The 16,026-nt window shown below is 45.8% G+C and overlaps 2 protein-coding genes across 2 annotated transcripts; both read left to right on the top strand.

The window, feature by feature from the left end:
- The first annotated feature begins 222 nt into the window (after window positions 1-222).
- Window positions 223-1,750, top strand: SMIM26 (small integral membrane protein 26). The gene is made up of 2 exons (XM_058835234.1): window positions 223-376; window positions 1,284-1,750. The coding sequence occupies exons 1-2, from the start codon at window positions 259-261 to the stop codon at window positions 1,466-1,468; spliced, it is 303 nt and encodes a 100-aa protein (XP_058691217.1). The 5' UTR covers window positions 223-258; the 3' UTR covers window positions 1,469-1,750.
- A 947-nt stretch (window positions 1,751-2,697) lies between these two features.
- On the top strand, window positions 2,698-15,213 carry DTD1 (D-aminoacyl-tRNA deacylase 1). The gene is made up of 6 exons (XM_058836261.1): window positions 2,698-2,850; window positions 4,735-4,825; window positions 6,799-7,034; window positions 10,576-10,673; window positions 13,078-13,254; window positions 14,607-15,213. The coding sequence occupies exons 1-5, from the start codon at window positions 2,808-2,810 to the stop codon at window positions 13,231-13,233; spliced, it is 624 nt and encodes a 207-aa protein (XP_058692244.1). The 5' UTR covers window positions 2,698-2,807; the 3' UTR covers window positions 13,234-13,254; window positions 14,607-15,213.
- The last annotated feature ends 813 nt before the right edge of the window (window positions 15,214-16,026 follow it).

The raw sequence follows: 16,026 nt of genomic DNA, 5'->3' as shown, positions 1-16,026 counted from the left end.
GAGATTTGGACAGCCTTTAGCTTAACTTTTAATGTTCTTAGAGGTGTCTCAGCAAGAAGAGGGCTGTATTAATGAAAAATAAAACCGGCTAGGAGCGCTGCTCCTTAGTGCTGTTCCCAAATCCCGCTGTTAGTGCCATCATGAGCAGACCTTGGCTCCCTCTTCCCTCACGGCCCGGCCCCGCCCCCCTGCGCTTGTCCCGCCCCCTGCGCGTGCCCGGTTGGGGGCGGGGCATCCCACGCGTGCGCACGGGCGGCGATGAAGCCGGAGCGCGCGGCCGCGTGGAACGCCAGGGCCGCGCTGCTCTACTCGCTGGGCGCCTGGACCACGCTGGGCGCCCTCATCTACTACAGGCGCCTGGAAAAATCCAGCACCGGTACCGGCAGCGGGGCCCGCGGTCACCTCCGGGGACTGGGGAGGGAGCGAGCCGACTGCGGTTTCGCTGAGGGAAAGTCCGGTCGGCGCGCGTCGTGTCCGGGGCGGGGTTTGATCGGGGGCGGGGCTTGCGTGAGGGGGAGCTCGGCCGCGGGCTTGGGCCTTCCTGGCTGCCAAGGATAGGCGGCGGGATGGCCCCTGTCCAGCTGCCACTGCTTTCCCCGGCCGGGGAAGGTAACGGGGTGTTGCCCGCCCGCCCGTCGGGGCACTTGGGGCTGTGCGGCTGCCAGAGCGCAGCCTCCGCTCGGACCGCCTGAGTGAGCCGGGTGTCCGCCCGGCCCGGCCCGGCCCAGCCCCGGCAGTCAGTCCCTCCTCCGGCAGTCCCTCCTGAAGGAGGAAGATAAATCCCATGTTGACTGGAAGAAGCTCGTGCTTTATCTCAATTTACAGGAACGGGGACTAGACTCTTGCCAACCCGTTGCTTTTATTTGCGCTGTGGGAATGGTTCAAAGCTGTGCTGGGGGAGCATTTACATTAGGAAGCATTTCTTTACTGGGAGGGTGGTCAGACAGTGGAATTAATAGGTGTTTGCACTGGGCTGCTTGGGCTGCTTTTATGTGGATAGCTTGGGAAGCCTATTGTTACTGCTACTGTAGTACTGATAATTGACCAGTACCAGTGCAGGTATCTGACCTATCCCAGTAAATCACTTTTTCTGGCTACACTTACCAGATCTTTGCTATCTGGTCCTCAGAATATATGAAAGATATAAGGATATGAAAGAAGAATACTGAATGCCCATGTGGCTGCCATGACAAATGGATAAAACATTTTTATTGCTGTGTTCTTTTTTTTATTGCTGTGGTCTTTTTTGTTTCCCCCTGCTTACCATCTTTTCTATTCCTTAGAGAGTGAAAATGATCCTGAGGCAAACCAAGGGGTCCGCAAGGAAGTGCACACTAAGGAATATCCTTTTGGATTGACAGTGACAACAGAAGTAACATACAAAGAGGACCAGCCGCCTCTTACTCGACTGTTGAGGCGTGTGGTATCATTCTTTGTTCCCAATGATGGCCCTCCTTCTGAAAAGTGAGCTGTTCAGAAGCTCAGAATGTTGTTCTGGAACATCATCCCAGTGCCTGGCACCAGACCACTGCTGGAAAACTGTCCCTTGCATTGCTGAAACAGCAGCTCTGCCCAGCTGGTGTGCAGGATGCACCCAGGTGATCCAGGATGTACCCGGAATGGCTGCTCAGCTGGGCAGCTCTAAAATGGATGCTATGGATTATAAATGGGAAGGAATGTAGTTTAATGTTTTGGCTATGAGAGTTCTTAATGGTCCTTCAAATAAAAGCTCACATGAGTTGAGTTACAAGTGCAGAAATGTTTCTGTAAGTTAAAAAACTTGCTAAATGTTCTGCTCCAGGCTCTTGTTTCTTTAGGGGTTTTCCTGATCCTTGCACATGCTATGTTCCCTTGTAGGGAACCTTGTCCCTCAGCTCTGTGGCCAGAACTAATGTTCATTCTTTGGGGTTTTCCCTAGTCCTTATGGACATCACCTTCCCTGTTTCTATTGGGGCTCTCCCTACTGCCCTTTTAGGACAGAGCTTGCTCTGCCCCACACAGCTCTCTAAGGTTTCCCATCTTGCTGTATGGAAAGGTCTCTCCATCTCCTCTGCCCACACACCTCAGCTTCCAGATCCTTCCAACTTCTGAAGGGGGCCCTGCAGGGATGCTGTAGGGAGAGGGACTCTGTCAGGAGCCGTGGTGATACGACAAGGGGGAATTGGTACAAATAAAAAGAGGGGAAATTCAGGTTAGATATTAGGAAGAAATTCTTGACTGTCAGAGTGGTGAGGCACTGGAACAGGCTGCCTGGAGAGGGTTTGGATGCCTCAGCTGTGGAAGTGTTCAAGGCCAGGTTTTGGATAAGACCTAGAGCAACCTGGCCTAGTGCAAGAGTCCCTGCCCTTCCAACCCACACCTTTGATTCTACAGGAGCTTTTACAACCCAAGCCCCACCCAACCCATGCACCTACAGACCCACCTTTCCACATGAAGTCCTCAGGTCCTTACAGCCACCACCTCCTTTTCCCGAGGGCTCTTCCCAGCCACTAATTTTTACGGGCACGCTGCTGTGTCCCTATAGCTGTTCCTGCAGCGGATGTCATTCTTCGTACGTGCATATTCTCCTTTTCGTAGGCACCCTCCCCAAATCCCTGCAGGCTATAAGAGGAAGGCCAAACAGCCGGGCACGCCTGTCCCGCGGGCTCCTGTATGGAGCCCATGGAATTCCCTGTGGCGGCGGTGCCGGGGCTGCGGCGGCACCTCCGGTGCGCCGGGGGGCGCTGCGTGCGGGGCGCGGAGGAGCGGCCGCCGCTGCCGGGCGCCGCCGCTGTCCCCGCTCGGCGCCGGCCGCGCTGCGCTGCGCCATGAAGGCGATCGTGCAGCGGGTGGCCCAGGCCAGCGTCACAGGTCAGTGTGTCCCGACCGCAGAGCTGCGGGGCCGGGGGCGGCCGTGTCTGTGTGTGTCTGTGTCGGTGTGTGCGGGTGTGTGCGGGCGTGTGCGGGCGCTCCCCTCCCCTTGTCCCCCCGCGTAGGTTTGGCGTGGGTTCGCTCCCTTGCGGCTCCCCCGGGGGCCCGGTCCCCGCGGGGTGCGAGTGTGTGGGGTGTGTGTGAGCTCTGTGTGCAGCCTCGCCTGGCAGGCGTGGGCTGGCACTCACGCTGCCATCGCCTCCTCGAGCGCCTTTGTGTTGGCAGCACAGTCGCAGTCATCTTGCTTCGCTTGTGTTCACGGAATCAGAGTATTCCGAGTTGGAAGGGACCCACAAGGATCACGGAGTCCAGCTCTCAGCCCTGCACAGGACATCGCCAAGAGTCCCACCGTGTTCCGGAGGGCATTGTCCAAAGGCTTCTGGGGCTCCGGCAGGCTCGGGGCTGTGACAGCGCCTCGGGGCTGTGACAGCGCCTTGGGGCTGCCCTGGTCACGGCCGTGCATTGCTGTGCGTGCGGTGGCAGTGCCATGCCACTGTCCCTCTCCCGCGGCTTGCATGCGCTGGCACTACAGCGACAGGCACCTCAGTGCACCGCAGGCATGTTGACAGTGCAGCCTGGATCATCTCTTTGCACTGCTTGTGGGTGTCGGTGATGCTGTCCCAGCTGCCAGCAGGCACTGCTCACCTGGGTCCAGCCCCGGTTCTGACAGAATTGGTGTGTCCTGATGGAATGTCCCTGCTATTGCACTGGTTTGGACTTTCTGTGCTCAGAAAATCTTCAGGAAGTTTGTGTGTGAGGCAGTGAGTGCCTGCTGTGGGAGTCTTTGGTGTGCAGCAGGGTGGCCTTCAAGTTTTGGAACAGCTTCTGCCTGCGTGTCTGCCTGGCAGAGGGTGTCTGTGAGGGCACAGCTTGGGTGCACAGCTGGGACTGTGGCCACGGCTGGTCACACCCTGCCAGCACTGGGGTTCTTGCCGGCCTCGTACCACTTTTCCGGGAGAATTTAAACTGTTGTTTCTGGCTGTTGAAGAGTCTGGGAGATGGTGCTGTACTTAGCAGAATAAATTTCTGGACTGGAGGGTTCGTACCCCGATCCAGTCACTAGTTCACAGACACTTTCAGCTTTCAATGGAGGCCTGATCTCCTTTCATTTTGTGGGATGTCTGGAGTTTTTTGTCCCAGTCATGAGCCTGGATACAGTTTTAACAGCTTAGTAGCTGGTGCCTATCTCAGTTTTAAGACCGCATTTATTCTTACTACAGTCATCTCAGGATCACCCACGTTAAGATAATTAAATTAAATTAATTTAGGACATTTCTTAGGAAAACACAATGGATCTATGATAGTTTGTGTTTTATTGTAAATGTCATTAAAAGGGTTGTTCTCCCAGTTAGGAGGGTGGAATTTGCAAGTTGTTGAAAGTCATGTTTCAGAAAATCCATGAGGACTCTTATCAGGTAGAAATCATGTGTTTGAAAGAAATGCAAAGTATGAAGGGAATGGTGGAGTAGAGAAATCGAGTGCACTTATTGCATCAACCAGGTGGATATTTTTTCAAGGACTGGGGAGAGTTTTACCACCTTTCTGTTTATGACAACTGATCCAATAGTAGTATAAAAATCTTTATGGAGTGTCTTTAAATGCTGGAGTAAGGAACCCAATCTCATAAAGAAGTGGTGACATTGGAAAACATTCAAAAGAATGCTTCCATGTGATCTTTCAAATCTACAAACTTAAGACAGAGGAAAAGGGTTTAGAATGCTGTTTTCTTTAGTGGTCAGACAGCTGAAACCAGTCCTAATTTGTGCCATAAAACAAGACAGTGGATTTAGCCTTACTTTTATTTTCCCTCTCTCCTTTCTCCAGTGGGTGGTGAACAAATCAGTTCAATAGGACGAGGCCTCTGTGTGCTGCTGGGCATTTCTTTGGAAGATACACAAAGAGAGCTGGAGCACATGTAAGTCACTCCCTTCTTTTTGCTTTGTACTCTTCCATTTGTGCATTGCTGATACCTGTGCAGTAGCCAAACAAATCAGCTATTCCTACTGGGAAATTCAGGTTTGCCTGTTAGTTCCTCTTCAGATTTTACCTTGAATACAGGTTCATTATGAAGTTTTCTCTTCATGTTCCATTGAGAAAAATCTGTTCCCATTTTCTGCTATGTGTTTTTTGTCAAGAACAGACTTTTTTAGGTGTCTGTCCTTTTTGAGTCCAAAAGATATCCTTCCTTCAAGGATGGGATTTATGAGAATCCTCAGACTCTCCTTTTAGCTTGCACATGAGTTTTGTTCTTCCTGAAGGCAGGATAGTCTTGTCAGTTGCTTCTCTGCAAACAGGAATCAGTTTTGGCAGCCTGGAGGACTGGCTCTGGCCATCTGTTCCATGGCCACAGAATAGTGGGATTCAGCCAGCAAACATATGCAAGAGAGAGCTCTCCAGGGGCTTCTTCTGTCTGTTTTGGACTGGTTGTTGCTCTAGGGCTGACCTCAGTCCTTGCAAAGGCAAAAAAGAAACAGGTAATGGAGCTGACTGATGTCAAGAAAAAGGGGTTTTTATTCTCACAGGCTCCACTGGTTTGCCTTGCTGTTTCCCTCCCTCAGTGTGTAACATCTGCTCTGCCATCGCTTCCCATCCCTACCTTGGTGGATGTGGAAGCTGCTTCTGAATTTGGCAGTCAGATCTGTAGCTACCATGCTCTCAGCACCAGGTGGTTGGGATGGCTGACACAGGAAGGGGGGCAGGAAGCCAGCATCTGGACAAAAGGAGTGAGAGAAAGCAGCTTAACCAGGCTTTTCAGGTCCTATTAAAGGAAACTTTAGTAATCCTGTAAATGAGACAACAAACATCTCTATGAAGAAAACAGAGCAGTGATGATGATGATTTCTGCTGGGGCCTTCCAGTGGATGCTTTCAACAGTCCACTTCATTCAGGAGTTAGTTCCATTTGCTCTTGACATGCACAAACTGGCAAGGATGTTCTTGTGACTGTGCCTTAGTGGTGGCAAAGCCCTGAAACTAGACCATAACATAGTCCCAGCATTGTCTTACACGGACTGCCTCACCTCTGGTGCAGTGCAAAATGCCTGGCTGATGACTGCAGTTGGAACCCTCTGCACTTCATAAGCTTCCATGATGCTGCAGGTGTGGAGAAGCCAGAAGAAGAAACCAAAGACAGGAGAGTGGCTTGGATGCAGTCCTGTTACCAGTCAAAGCCCTGACTTTGGACTGGGTTGCAACTGCCTGCTGCTTTTTAGGATCCACTTGTGAAGGTCGTCCCCTTGTTGTTTTGAGCCAGTTCTGTCTCCTATCTGTAGAAAATCAGCCCAAAATTCAAACCACTTTACTGCCAGCTGCAGTTCTGCCCTGTTCCTTGGATTCCTCCTCTCATCCTGATGAAGGAGTGTTGTCGTCATCTGGCTTGTGGGGCCTGGTCTGGGATTAGTGCTAGGAAGTGACAAAGCAGGAGGAGTATATGTGAATCATGATTGGAAACAAGACCCCACAGTTTTAAACACAGTTTAGGATGATCTCATTTCCTACTGAGTGCAATTTCCCGGTGCGGTGGGAGGATTAAAGTTCCCCAAGCTGTTCACACATTAAATAATGTTGTGACACATAAAAGCAGATAGTAAAGAGTGAGCTTTCTTACTTCCTGTGCCATCTTAATGTTGCTGCAGTTATTCTGTCCTGGTACCACACTCTGTAAAATGATGGTGTGGATTAATGATCTGACACTGTTGTGTAGCTGTGTAAGGGCTCTCTTGGTTAAGGCTCTGCCTAATGTGATCAGATTCCCATGGCTGGGAATGAAGGTGCAGAGGGATATCTTGTTATGTGGAGGCAGGCTGAATATCCATCTGTTGTCTCATTCTGTGTGGTACCTGTTGATCCTACATGGGACAATTTAGGAATTATCTTCTCCTCCTCCAAGGGTTCGAAAGATCTTGAACTTGCGAGTCTTCGAAGATGAAAGTGGGAAGCACTGGTCCAAAAGTGTGATGGATAAACAGTATGAAGTGTTGTGTGTGAGCCAGTTTACTCTCCAGTGCATCCTGAAGGGAAACAAGCCTGACTATCACATGGCAATGCCCACGGAGCAGGCGGAGTCTTTTTATAACAACTTCCTAGAGCAGCTAAGAAAAGCCTACAAACCAGAGCTTATTAAAGGTAAGGACAGAAGGTTGGTAAGATCCTTGCTGTGACCAGTGGACACTTCTTGTGTGTGTTTGTTCCAGATTGTTGCTTTCTTTATTCTGTGATTTTCTGTAGCTGAAGGGATGTTAACAATATTTTCACTGGTCAAGGTGATCACTCCAGTCTTCCTCTAGCCAAGCCATTTTCTGGCCTTCCCCTGGATGACACGTGGAGGTTCTTGTATTCCTTTTGGCTGCACAGCATGAGCAGCCCAGAGAGGCTGCAGCCATGAGAAAAAGCTCTGAGGTCAGGTTGCCTCAAAGGCTGGATATTTTGTTCTATATAGACAGATTAACCCAAGAGAAGCATTTTTTCTGAGAAGTGTTTTTAGTGAGGCTTGAAGGTGTCACCAGTTTGTGATGGACAGCACAGTTCCATCTGTCACTTCCACATCCTGTTAAATGGAATTGTGACAGTGGGAGGTGTAATGTGCTACTTGAGAACAGCTTTTCATTTAGACTCTCCTCAGCTCTGTGTCATGCATGGAACAATTTTCTCTTTACCAGAAAATGCCTGGCTTCCCTGTGCATTTGTGCTCTGTCCACACTCAATCTTTTCTGTTTGGTTTTCTGAGTGCTTTCTGTCTATTCTCATATTCAGATTTGACTTTTTGCTATGCTTGAAGATGACAAGTTTCCAGAAAAGACTGTTTTTTAAATGCTGTCTGTTAATAGATAATAGTTGGCCTTACTTTCCTTATGGGGAAAAAAGTAAAAAAGAAAGACAGAAAACTGATATCTGGGAAAAGATTTAGAGGCTAATTTTCATATTGACTTTAGGTTAGGGTAATTATTTCAGTGCTTTCCAAGGAGGCACAGTGAATTGCACACATGTCCAAAAATGCCCATTTTTCAAGCTTTTCTGGCTTCATATGTTCTTCCAACATTTGTTTTTGATAAGGAATGAATTTCTGATACCCCTTCAATAATTTTATATTTTGACAGCAGCTTTTTGAATTCCTTCTCTCAGTGAATAGCAGTTGTGTACCTGAAGTGAATATTAAGTGCCCATATTTTGGCACTTTTTTTGCTAGAGCTTTCTGCAAAACGAGCTTTCACTTCTGCATTTTTTCTGTGCTAAAAGCACAGATTTGGAAACCCAAGAGTGCTATTGTGTCAGATAACACATGCATTTAAAACTGCTGGCAGCACTGGAACTACCTGTCAGCTTATGATTTTGCTTTCTTATTAAGCTGTGCTTGTTATGGTGTGTTGCACCCAAGTCTGCTAAGATTCTTTTAGGCTGAAGTTTCTGCTGTGCCAATTGCTTTGCCAGTGGTTTTTTGGTTTTGGTTTTTTTTTTGGTTTTTTTCTTTTTTTTCTTCTTTGCTATCTGGAAAATCTGTAGTCACATTGCCCTTACATTCATACAGGTACACACATAACAGTTGAAGTTATTGGGAGATTATAGAGTTTGATTCTCTGGATTGCTGTAGGTGTCCTTCCCTTTTGATCCTACAAATTGCTTAAGGCATATTAGAGGAGTAATTTAATCACTGAAAGTGGAATTTGTGTAGCTGAGGCAAAGACAGATCAATAAAGGTCTTGTCCTATCTCCTAAGAGCCTTGTGTTTTCTGGTTCCTGTTTGTGTTCAGTAGAGAATTTGGCTGTTGGAAGTTGTAGGTGCTGTGCAGGCAGCTCCTCTCTGCTCCCTGATCTACCTGGAGCTTGCCAGCCAGGAGCTCAGAGTGGGAAGTGTTCCCCAAAGAGAGGCACAAACCGTTGTTTCACACCAAGAGCAGTGGCACACTTGACAAACAAAATCTTGGAGAAGGTTCAGAGCCATGGTTCCTAGTTCAGCACAGTTTAACACATGGGCACCCACATCTGGGAAATAAAAGGCTGCATCAGAAGTCCTTGCCTGTGCTTCAATGTTATCTCGTGTTCTTAAATGTCTGACTCCCTCCTGAGGTGCAGAGCTGGTGGCTGCAGGCCTGAGCACTCTCGTGCAAGCTAATATCCAAATATCAGACCTGCCAAGGCTCCTCCTCATGTTTCAGGGCCTTTGCTCTCTGTCTTGAATGTGGATTTCGTCTTCTGAGGTAGTAAAGATTAATATTGCAAGAAGTGTGAAATGTCTTACTCCCTCAGTAGTAATATCTAAGTAAATATGAGAGGATTGTTCTGTAAGGAAGTGTTTAACTCAGATTAAGGTTTGGTACAAGTTGAAAGCACAATTATTCTCCGTGATTAATTCCCTTTGTGAGTGTTGTCACTTTAGAATAAGTGCTCTTATCAGGAGCAACAGTATTCACATGAGGTTAATTAAGAATAACTTTCCAAGTAGGCAAGCTTAGAAGTATAAAACCAGTGTGAAATTTCTAGGTCATAAGGCTTGAACTATGTACAAAAATATTCTGGAAGTAAATTACACCTCTTTTTCAAGTCTTTATGGCTCAGACGTGGCTTCTCTGACTCATGTGAGGTGAAGATCTTCCATCTGAGGAAGGCATGTGTGCAGGGCTTTTAGAGGCAAGGAATTTGGAGAGATGGGTGTCCAGCAGAATAGACTTGTCACTTTAATAATACTTCTAGGGTCCTATTTTATTGCAGAAGATGTTGCAAGATGAATTGATCAGTCCAGAAATCTTAAAGTAGGGAAAGGTGAAGCACAGTAACTAGAAATTTAAATGTGTGAGGAGAATGGGATGGAGCTGTTACGGAAGGATGTTCCTTGACAGTAGTTCTGGTGCCAAAACAAGATAGAAAGTGCTTAAGATGACATGGGAGTATTTTGAGTGTTCTGCTGAAGGTGGGGGTTTATTTGACCGCTTTATCAGCCTCTGGAAAAAAGGGCTTGTGGAGTTTACTTTTTTTTTAGGTCCGTACATATGAATGGGAAATGGAAAAGACCAACCCTTTTTGTAAGTGAGGTACAGCAGAGGGATGGGATGATTGTAGAGAGCAATTTGAAAAGTTGTGCTCCCACTAATAAACTTTAAGATAATATTCTTTGTTTATTATTTTGTTAAAGAAAGATGCACTAGTTTTGACTGGGTTTTGTAGTCACAGGGTGTAGCTTACATCTACGTAACTCTTAAAGACCAGCCTAGGTTACAAGCAGGAATGTAGAGATGGCTGTAGCAGATTGGGGCTGAGCTGCACCCCAGGCTCCAGGTCTTACCTTTTGCCTAAAAATGAAGTTTCTTCAAAACATCAAGTAATCAATTGGACTGGATCCCTAGGCTGAGCTGTTACATCCTTTAAAATGTCATCTCCTGCCAGTGAGAGTACCCTATCTATCCTTCCTGAATTGTGGACACCCTGATTACCTGTAGACTTGGTTTGTTTTGTGTGTGTCTCTCTACTTAGCTGTGTATTTATCTTCTCTGAATGCCAAGCTACACACCTGGGTGCACATACACTGTTTTTTCCTTAGTAGCTTTCTGCAGTTCAATAGTTGGTTGCTCTTTTATGTATTTTTTATTTCTTTTTGTTATCACACTTGGTAGAAACTTGGGTGTGTGTTGTCCTCCCAAGGGCCCTGAGCACTTGTTGTCTCTTCCCTTTTCAGATGGGAAGTTTGGTGCCTACATGCAGGTCCACATCCAGAACGATGGTCCTGTAACAATAGAACTGGAGTCCCCCGCAGCCACTGTTGATCCTAAACAAGTAAGTGACTTTAAGGTCTGTCTGGAAAGGATGATGTGTATCCTCTGCAAATTTGTAGCATTCCTGTTTCAAAGCAGTACAGCTTTCCTCAGGTGCAAGGACCTTGTCCTTCCTGTGCAGCCTCTGAACGGTCAAATAATTGCATTGTTTTCTTCAGTTCCCTGGCCTGTTGATGGCTGCCTGCTGTCCTGGGAAAGGCTGTGTGTGTGTAATGCAGAACAGCTTTTCACAATTTATTCCTCCTCCTCATTAAAGCTGTTGTTTAATCATGACTCATTAACAGTGTTTTTAAAAAGTCTGGACCACCACCCCTGCCTTTAGTGAAGTTTCTTGCCATGTGGGAGCTTTTGCATGTGGATGACTGGATGGAAGTGGAGAGATGCCTCTGTCAGAAACAAGGGAGTAGCAAATTTCAATCCCCAGTTTAAGTCTGGAGTGGACAGGAGAGTGAGTTAGCTCTGCTGAGGAACAGAACAAGCTGTGCTGAAAACCAAATGCAGTGATGAGGCTTTCTCATCCTCTAAACACAGCAGTGGCCAGCTTTTCCAGGCTGAAAGAAAAGGGGGAGGGATTGTTGTACTTCAGCAAGGCCACACCAGCCTTATTTGTTAATGCTTCACTTAACCTTGATGAAATTGTTACTGCAGTTTATAAAAAGGGCATGAAGGAAGAGCCAAGCCTGTTAATCTAAGCTCAGTGCCTGGAAAAATGGTGGAGGAGATCATGCTGGGTGCTGCTGAAAGGCATTTGAAGGACAATGCACAGTCAACATGGATTCAAAAGGAAAAGTCCTGACTAACTGATTGAATACTCTTCTACAGTAAGGTCACCTGCCAAGTGAAGGAAGGGAAGGTGGTCGATTTAGTAAAGCTTTTGATACTGTTCCTCACATCCTTCTCAACAAGTCCTCCAACTATGAAATGAGCAGATACAAGTGCCCTGTGTTGCCTCAGATAGCTTGGTTTGAAGTCAGTTTTGTTCTTACCTTCAAATTCTGTTCTGGATTCTTGTGTCATGTTTTAGCCCCTGAAAAAATGTACTTTTGTTTCTAGTCTTTCATTCTGTACCCTCACAGTTTTAGCCCAGAGAGTTCTCAGGCCAAACCACGCATAACTAGCAGCAGCAGCAGCTCTGATTTCTGGAGTGAGAAATTTCTGCTGCCCTGTGTGTAAAATAACCAAGGAATTACCAAGGTGTGCAGGATTCTGCAAAGTTTCATTTCTTTCTTGGGAAATACTGGCTTGTTTAAGGGTTTTGCCTTCACAGTTCAAGGCTGCCTGCTTTACCCCTCTGACAACACCTTCCTGGTGGCCACAGCATGGGCTGAAGACAGGGAAAGATGCTGGTTTTTAAACTTTCTCTGGCAGTGTAAGGCCCAAAACTCCCTTGATGAGCCTCTTAAAAGGGCTTAGGGTTTTTCATGTTCCCTGAGTTAGACACAAGGGAGAAATTCCAACAGTATATTATCAAGAGGTCAAAACAACGAAAACTTCACTGGCAACTTTCAGAAAATCAGACATCTTTGGCAAAAATTTAGAGCAACATCAAATTAACACAAAACATTTCACAAAGCATTGACTTAACCCATTCAGCTTTGCAGACTCCAAACTTGTCAAGTTTTAAGTTGCTCAAAACTCGGAGGAGAGGGAATTAGAAGAAGAAAGAGACAGAAATGATATAGGAAAGAATGAATACAGCTCCCAGTCCTGGTCCCAGCAATGTTCAAGAGGAGGTGAGGTCAAGACATCCCTCATGCAAAGTGTGATGAGGAAAAGCCAATTTAAATTGTTGTTCTCTTTCCTCTTCCCTGCCTGTTGCATTCTTTTTTTACTGTCAAAAATCTGTTGATTTGTTTGTAGCATGGGAACTAAGGGTTAAGGATGGTGTGGTTTTTATATTTGTGCTTTCAGCTTTAGCAAGAAGAGATAACTGAACCATCCTGCAGTGTTTAATGAGATGTTAGCAGTAGGAGATTAGACAAATAATTGCTGATGAATAGCACTTTTATGTCATTGGATGTGACAGTGAAATATCTCATTTTGTCTGAGCAATTGTTTGTGTTTGTCATTGGTAATCTGAACTGTATAAGTCATTTGCAATGTGATTAGTAAAAATACATTTGGGTTAGTCAATCCAAATATATTTTTTGTATTCTTTGTTTTAGAGGGATATAAATAAATCACTTCCCTTTTATACTTGGGATGATCATGTCATCTTATGGTGATAATTTGTTATCTTTTCTAAATTTTTGAAAATCTCAGCCTTCAGCTTTTTTTTCCTTTCTTTTTTGTTTTGTTGATACATGTATAAGTTTTATACAAATGCTGACATTTACAGTTCTTCAGAAATAGACTTCTGAAATTGTTTTATTACATGATGTGTTTTTTCCTTGCTTTGTGAATAGCTGACAAAACTTGAAAAACAGCAACAAAGAAAAGAGAAGACCCGAACCAAGGTGCCCTCTGAGTCAAGTAGGGAAAGAAATGCCCCCCGAAGCAAGGATGACCCCAGTGCCAGCAGCGGAGCAGAAGGAGACGTGTCCTCAGAACGAGAGCCTTAGCTCATCCAAGGCAGCGCTCAGGTTTGGCTTCTTCTCTCCTCTCCTTGACCCCCTGCCTGTTTTACTGAAGCAGCACATGCAGAGAGTGGCATTAGAAGTGCTGGAAGGTGGAATTTCATGATCTTGCTGATTTCACAAATTTTACAACCTCTGCTCCCATCTGCAGAATTTTGGGGTGGGTAAAAACCTCTTCCCAGCTGTGTGCCTGGCTGGAGTTGTGGGTCTGGCCCAGTCATGACTCTTCCCATGTTGACTCAGGGAATCTGAAAGTTTGATCTGATAATACAGCAGTGATGTAACTGCCTTGTGTTCTTCAGACACACAGAGACACAGGGTTGTATTTCTGTCTGTCCCAGTGAGCTGGGAGCTCACTCTGGAGCAGCCCAAATACAGCACGGTCCCCAGCAGTGGCGGTGGAAAACAGCTCAGAAGCTGCAGACAGGGCAGAACTGCAGCTTCCTTTCATGGTTCTTACCTGCCCCTCCTCAGTTTGTTCTTTCCCAGGATGAATTAGTAACAGTCTGCCCCACAGACCTCCACCATCTAATAAGGACATTAGGACAGGCATTGAGAGCCAAACTTACCTCAGCAGCAGCAGCAGATCTTCTCTCCCTTCAGGCACTCGACCTACAGGACATGCCTACACATCAGTGAATGGAATTAGACTGAATATAGACCTGAATCCTTTGTCATGGATTATCTGCCTATGTAGATATGTGTTTATCATACTCTTCCAGTCAGGTTTAAGCCTTCAGGACACAGCTTTTATTACCTTCCCTCCCCCTTCCTGCCCCTGAAAAGCCAAATTGCTGATTTTGACTTTTCAAACGCTTCCAAGCTCTCAAGAAAGTGTTATTATCCTCATCTGCACACTGAAGCCCTGAGCTGGCTGTGCAGCTTAATTATGAACAACTTTACAAAGTTAAGGTTTAACCTTTCACTCATTTTCCTGTCCCTAGAGCTTAGTCTGGCTGTGATTTATACAATTCAGCATTGTTCATTCCTCACAAAGTTACTTACTTTTTTTTTTTCTTTTTTAAATCCATGAATTTCCCAGGTAGTGAGACATTGGGTGATGATTATTTGTGTTCTATACAAGGTTTCCTCCCCACTGTTTCTGGGTTGTGTGTTGAAATAAGAACATTTTAGAGGGTTTGCAGGTCTTCTGGAGTGCTTTAGTCAGTCCAATCTTTCCAATAACATTTGGATTTCTAAGGAGCTGAACGTCTCTAAAATATGATGTACAGATAACCTGGCATTAGTTTTCATGCTGTGACAATAAATAAATATTCTTTTCTCTATGGGATTTGAAGGAATCCTGTTGTATTTCTGCTCTACCTACAGTAATGTTGCTGTTTGTTTGCTTTCCACAGTTTCTTACACAAAAGCTACACTGAATTCTTGAAGAAAGACCCAACATCCGCCTCAACAACACTCTTCAACAACTTTGGGAAAGGATGGAAAATGGGAAAGCAGAGCTGAGACATTAGAAACCTATCATTCTGTATTGAGCCAACCAAAGCAATGCTATCAGATTCAGTTGTTAATGTGTAGTGTCAGTAGTGAAAAGGACTTGTGACATTTCTTTGTATGCGTTCTCACACGACTGCTGAGTAAAGGGTGACTGTAGGCAGATTGTAGCAGAACATTTCACTCTCAGTGCATAAGCTCCATTTAAAGAATAAATCAGGGTTTTTCCTTAAACTTACACTTGAATTCTGAAAATTCTCTGAGCAGGCTTGTGTATTGATTCTCACTCCGTGGTGTCATGTGCTACCTGTTTCCATTGCAGTGTGCAGAACTGTGCATATTTTGGTAAATTGTTAGCTGCTGCCTGACATCAGGTTAGGCAGCCCAGTCTTTCTGCATGGATTAAGTTATTACAAGGGACGATCTAGTTGTTTATCATGTGGAACACATCTGTCTTGTAAACTTTTTTAAAACCAGAAAAGACTTTATTAAACAAATGATGCCAGCTGAGTGCCTGTTGGTGTTTGTGTTTTGCATTCCCTGAGTCACTACTGGGTGTAAGAAAGCGGGTGAGGGAACACAGAGCTAAAGTTGTAGGCCAAGAAATGCCTACTGCTTCAACTCATCCACCTTTCCTGTGGAAGGCTGGAAGTCAGGCTGCTGACCTGAAATCTGCTGTTTCTAACACATCTTAGTCACTTATTTTGTGGTGGCTATCAAAATGCCACACAGCTGCTCCGCCTACTGCATCCAGGGCTGCTGACATTTCTGTCAGATCCATGGGAGGCAGAAGAGCATTTGGAAGCTGCCAACCAACAGCAAGAGCTGAGAAGAAGCTGCAAAACTGCCAAGGAAATGAAACACTGCAGGTTGTTACACTTTAACTTCTTTCAGAGATGATGGCAACTTTTATATTTGCTGTTCCCAGGTCTGCTTTGCCCTTCCTGTCTGGCCTGGGCAGCTGTTGTGACTGCCATCAGAGCCAGGATGCACAGCTCTCCCTGATTGTAGGGATAACTCACTGGTGAGAGTTGTTAATCCAAATGCACATCACAGTCACATGTGTAACCACTGTGGTTTTTCAGTTATGTGCGTTTTTTGGTTTGGTTTTTTTTTTTTTTCTTTTTTCTTTATTTTTTTTTAACTTGTAGGCTGCTTGTATTGTAAAATACCAGTGAAACCAAGATAGGAGAGTTACTGCACCCTGACATGACTTTTTAAAAACCATGAAGTTTAAGTAAAAATTTGGCAAGCTACACCTCTGGCATTTGAGCAGGAATGGTGAGTGGGCAGGATAGGTGGAAGTGTTACCCTTAGTCTTGC

The sequence above is a fragment of the Poecile atricapillus genome, chromosome 3, assembly GCF_030490865.1.
Source record: "Poecile atricapillus isolate bPoeAtr1 chromosome 3, bPoeAtr1.hap1, whole genome shotgun sequence".
NCBI lineage: Eukaryota > Metazoa > Chordata > Aves > Passeriformes > Paridae > Poecile > Poecile atricapillus.
This window is presented reverse-complemented; position numbering and strand designations above follow the sequence as displayed.

Bases quoted from the DNA above. Each gene is read 5' to 3' on its own strand.
- DTD1 (XM_058836261.1), top strand. From the start codon at position 2,808: ATGAAGGCGATCGTGCAGCGGGTGGCCCAGGCCAGCGTCACAG. The intron at 7,035-10,575 runs GTAAGGACAGAA...TTCCCTTTTCAG, and splicing joins CAAACCAGAGCTTATTAAAG to ATGGGAAGTTTGGTGCCTAC. The intron at 10,674-13,077 runs GTAAGTGACTTT...CTTTGTGAATAG, and splicing joins CCACTGTTGATCCTAAACAA to CTGACAAAACTTGAAAAACA.
- SMIM26 (XM_058835234.1), top strand. From the start codon at position 259: ATGAAGCCGGAGCGCGCGGCCGCGTGGAACGCCAGGGCCGCGCTGCTC. The intron at 377-1,283 runs GTACCGGCAGCG...TCTATTCCTTAG, and splicing joins CCTGGAAAAATCCAGCACCG to AGAGTGAAAATGATCCTGAG.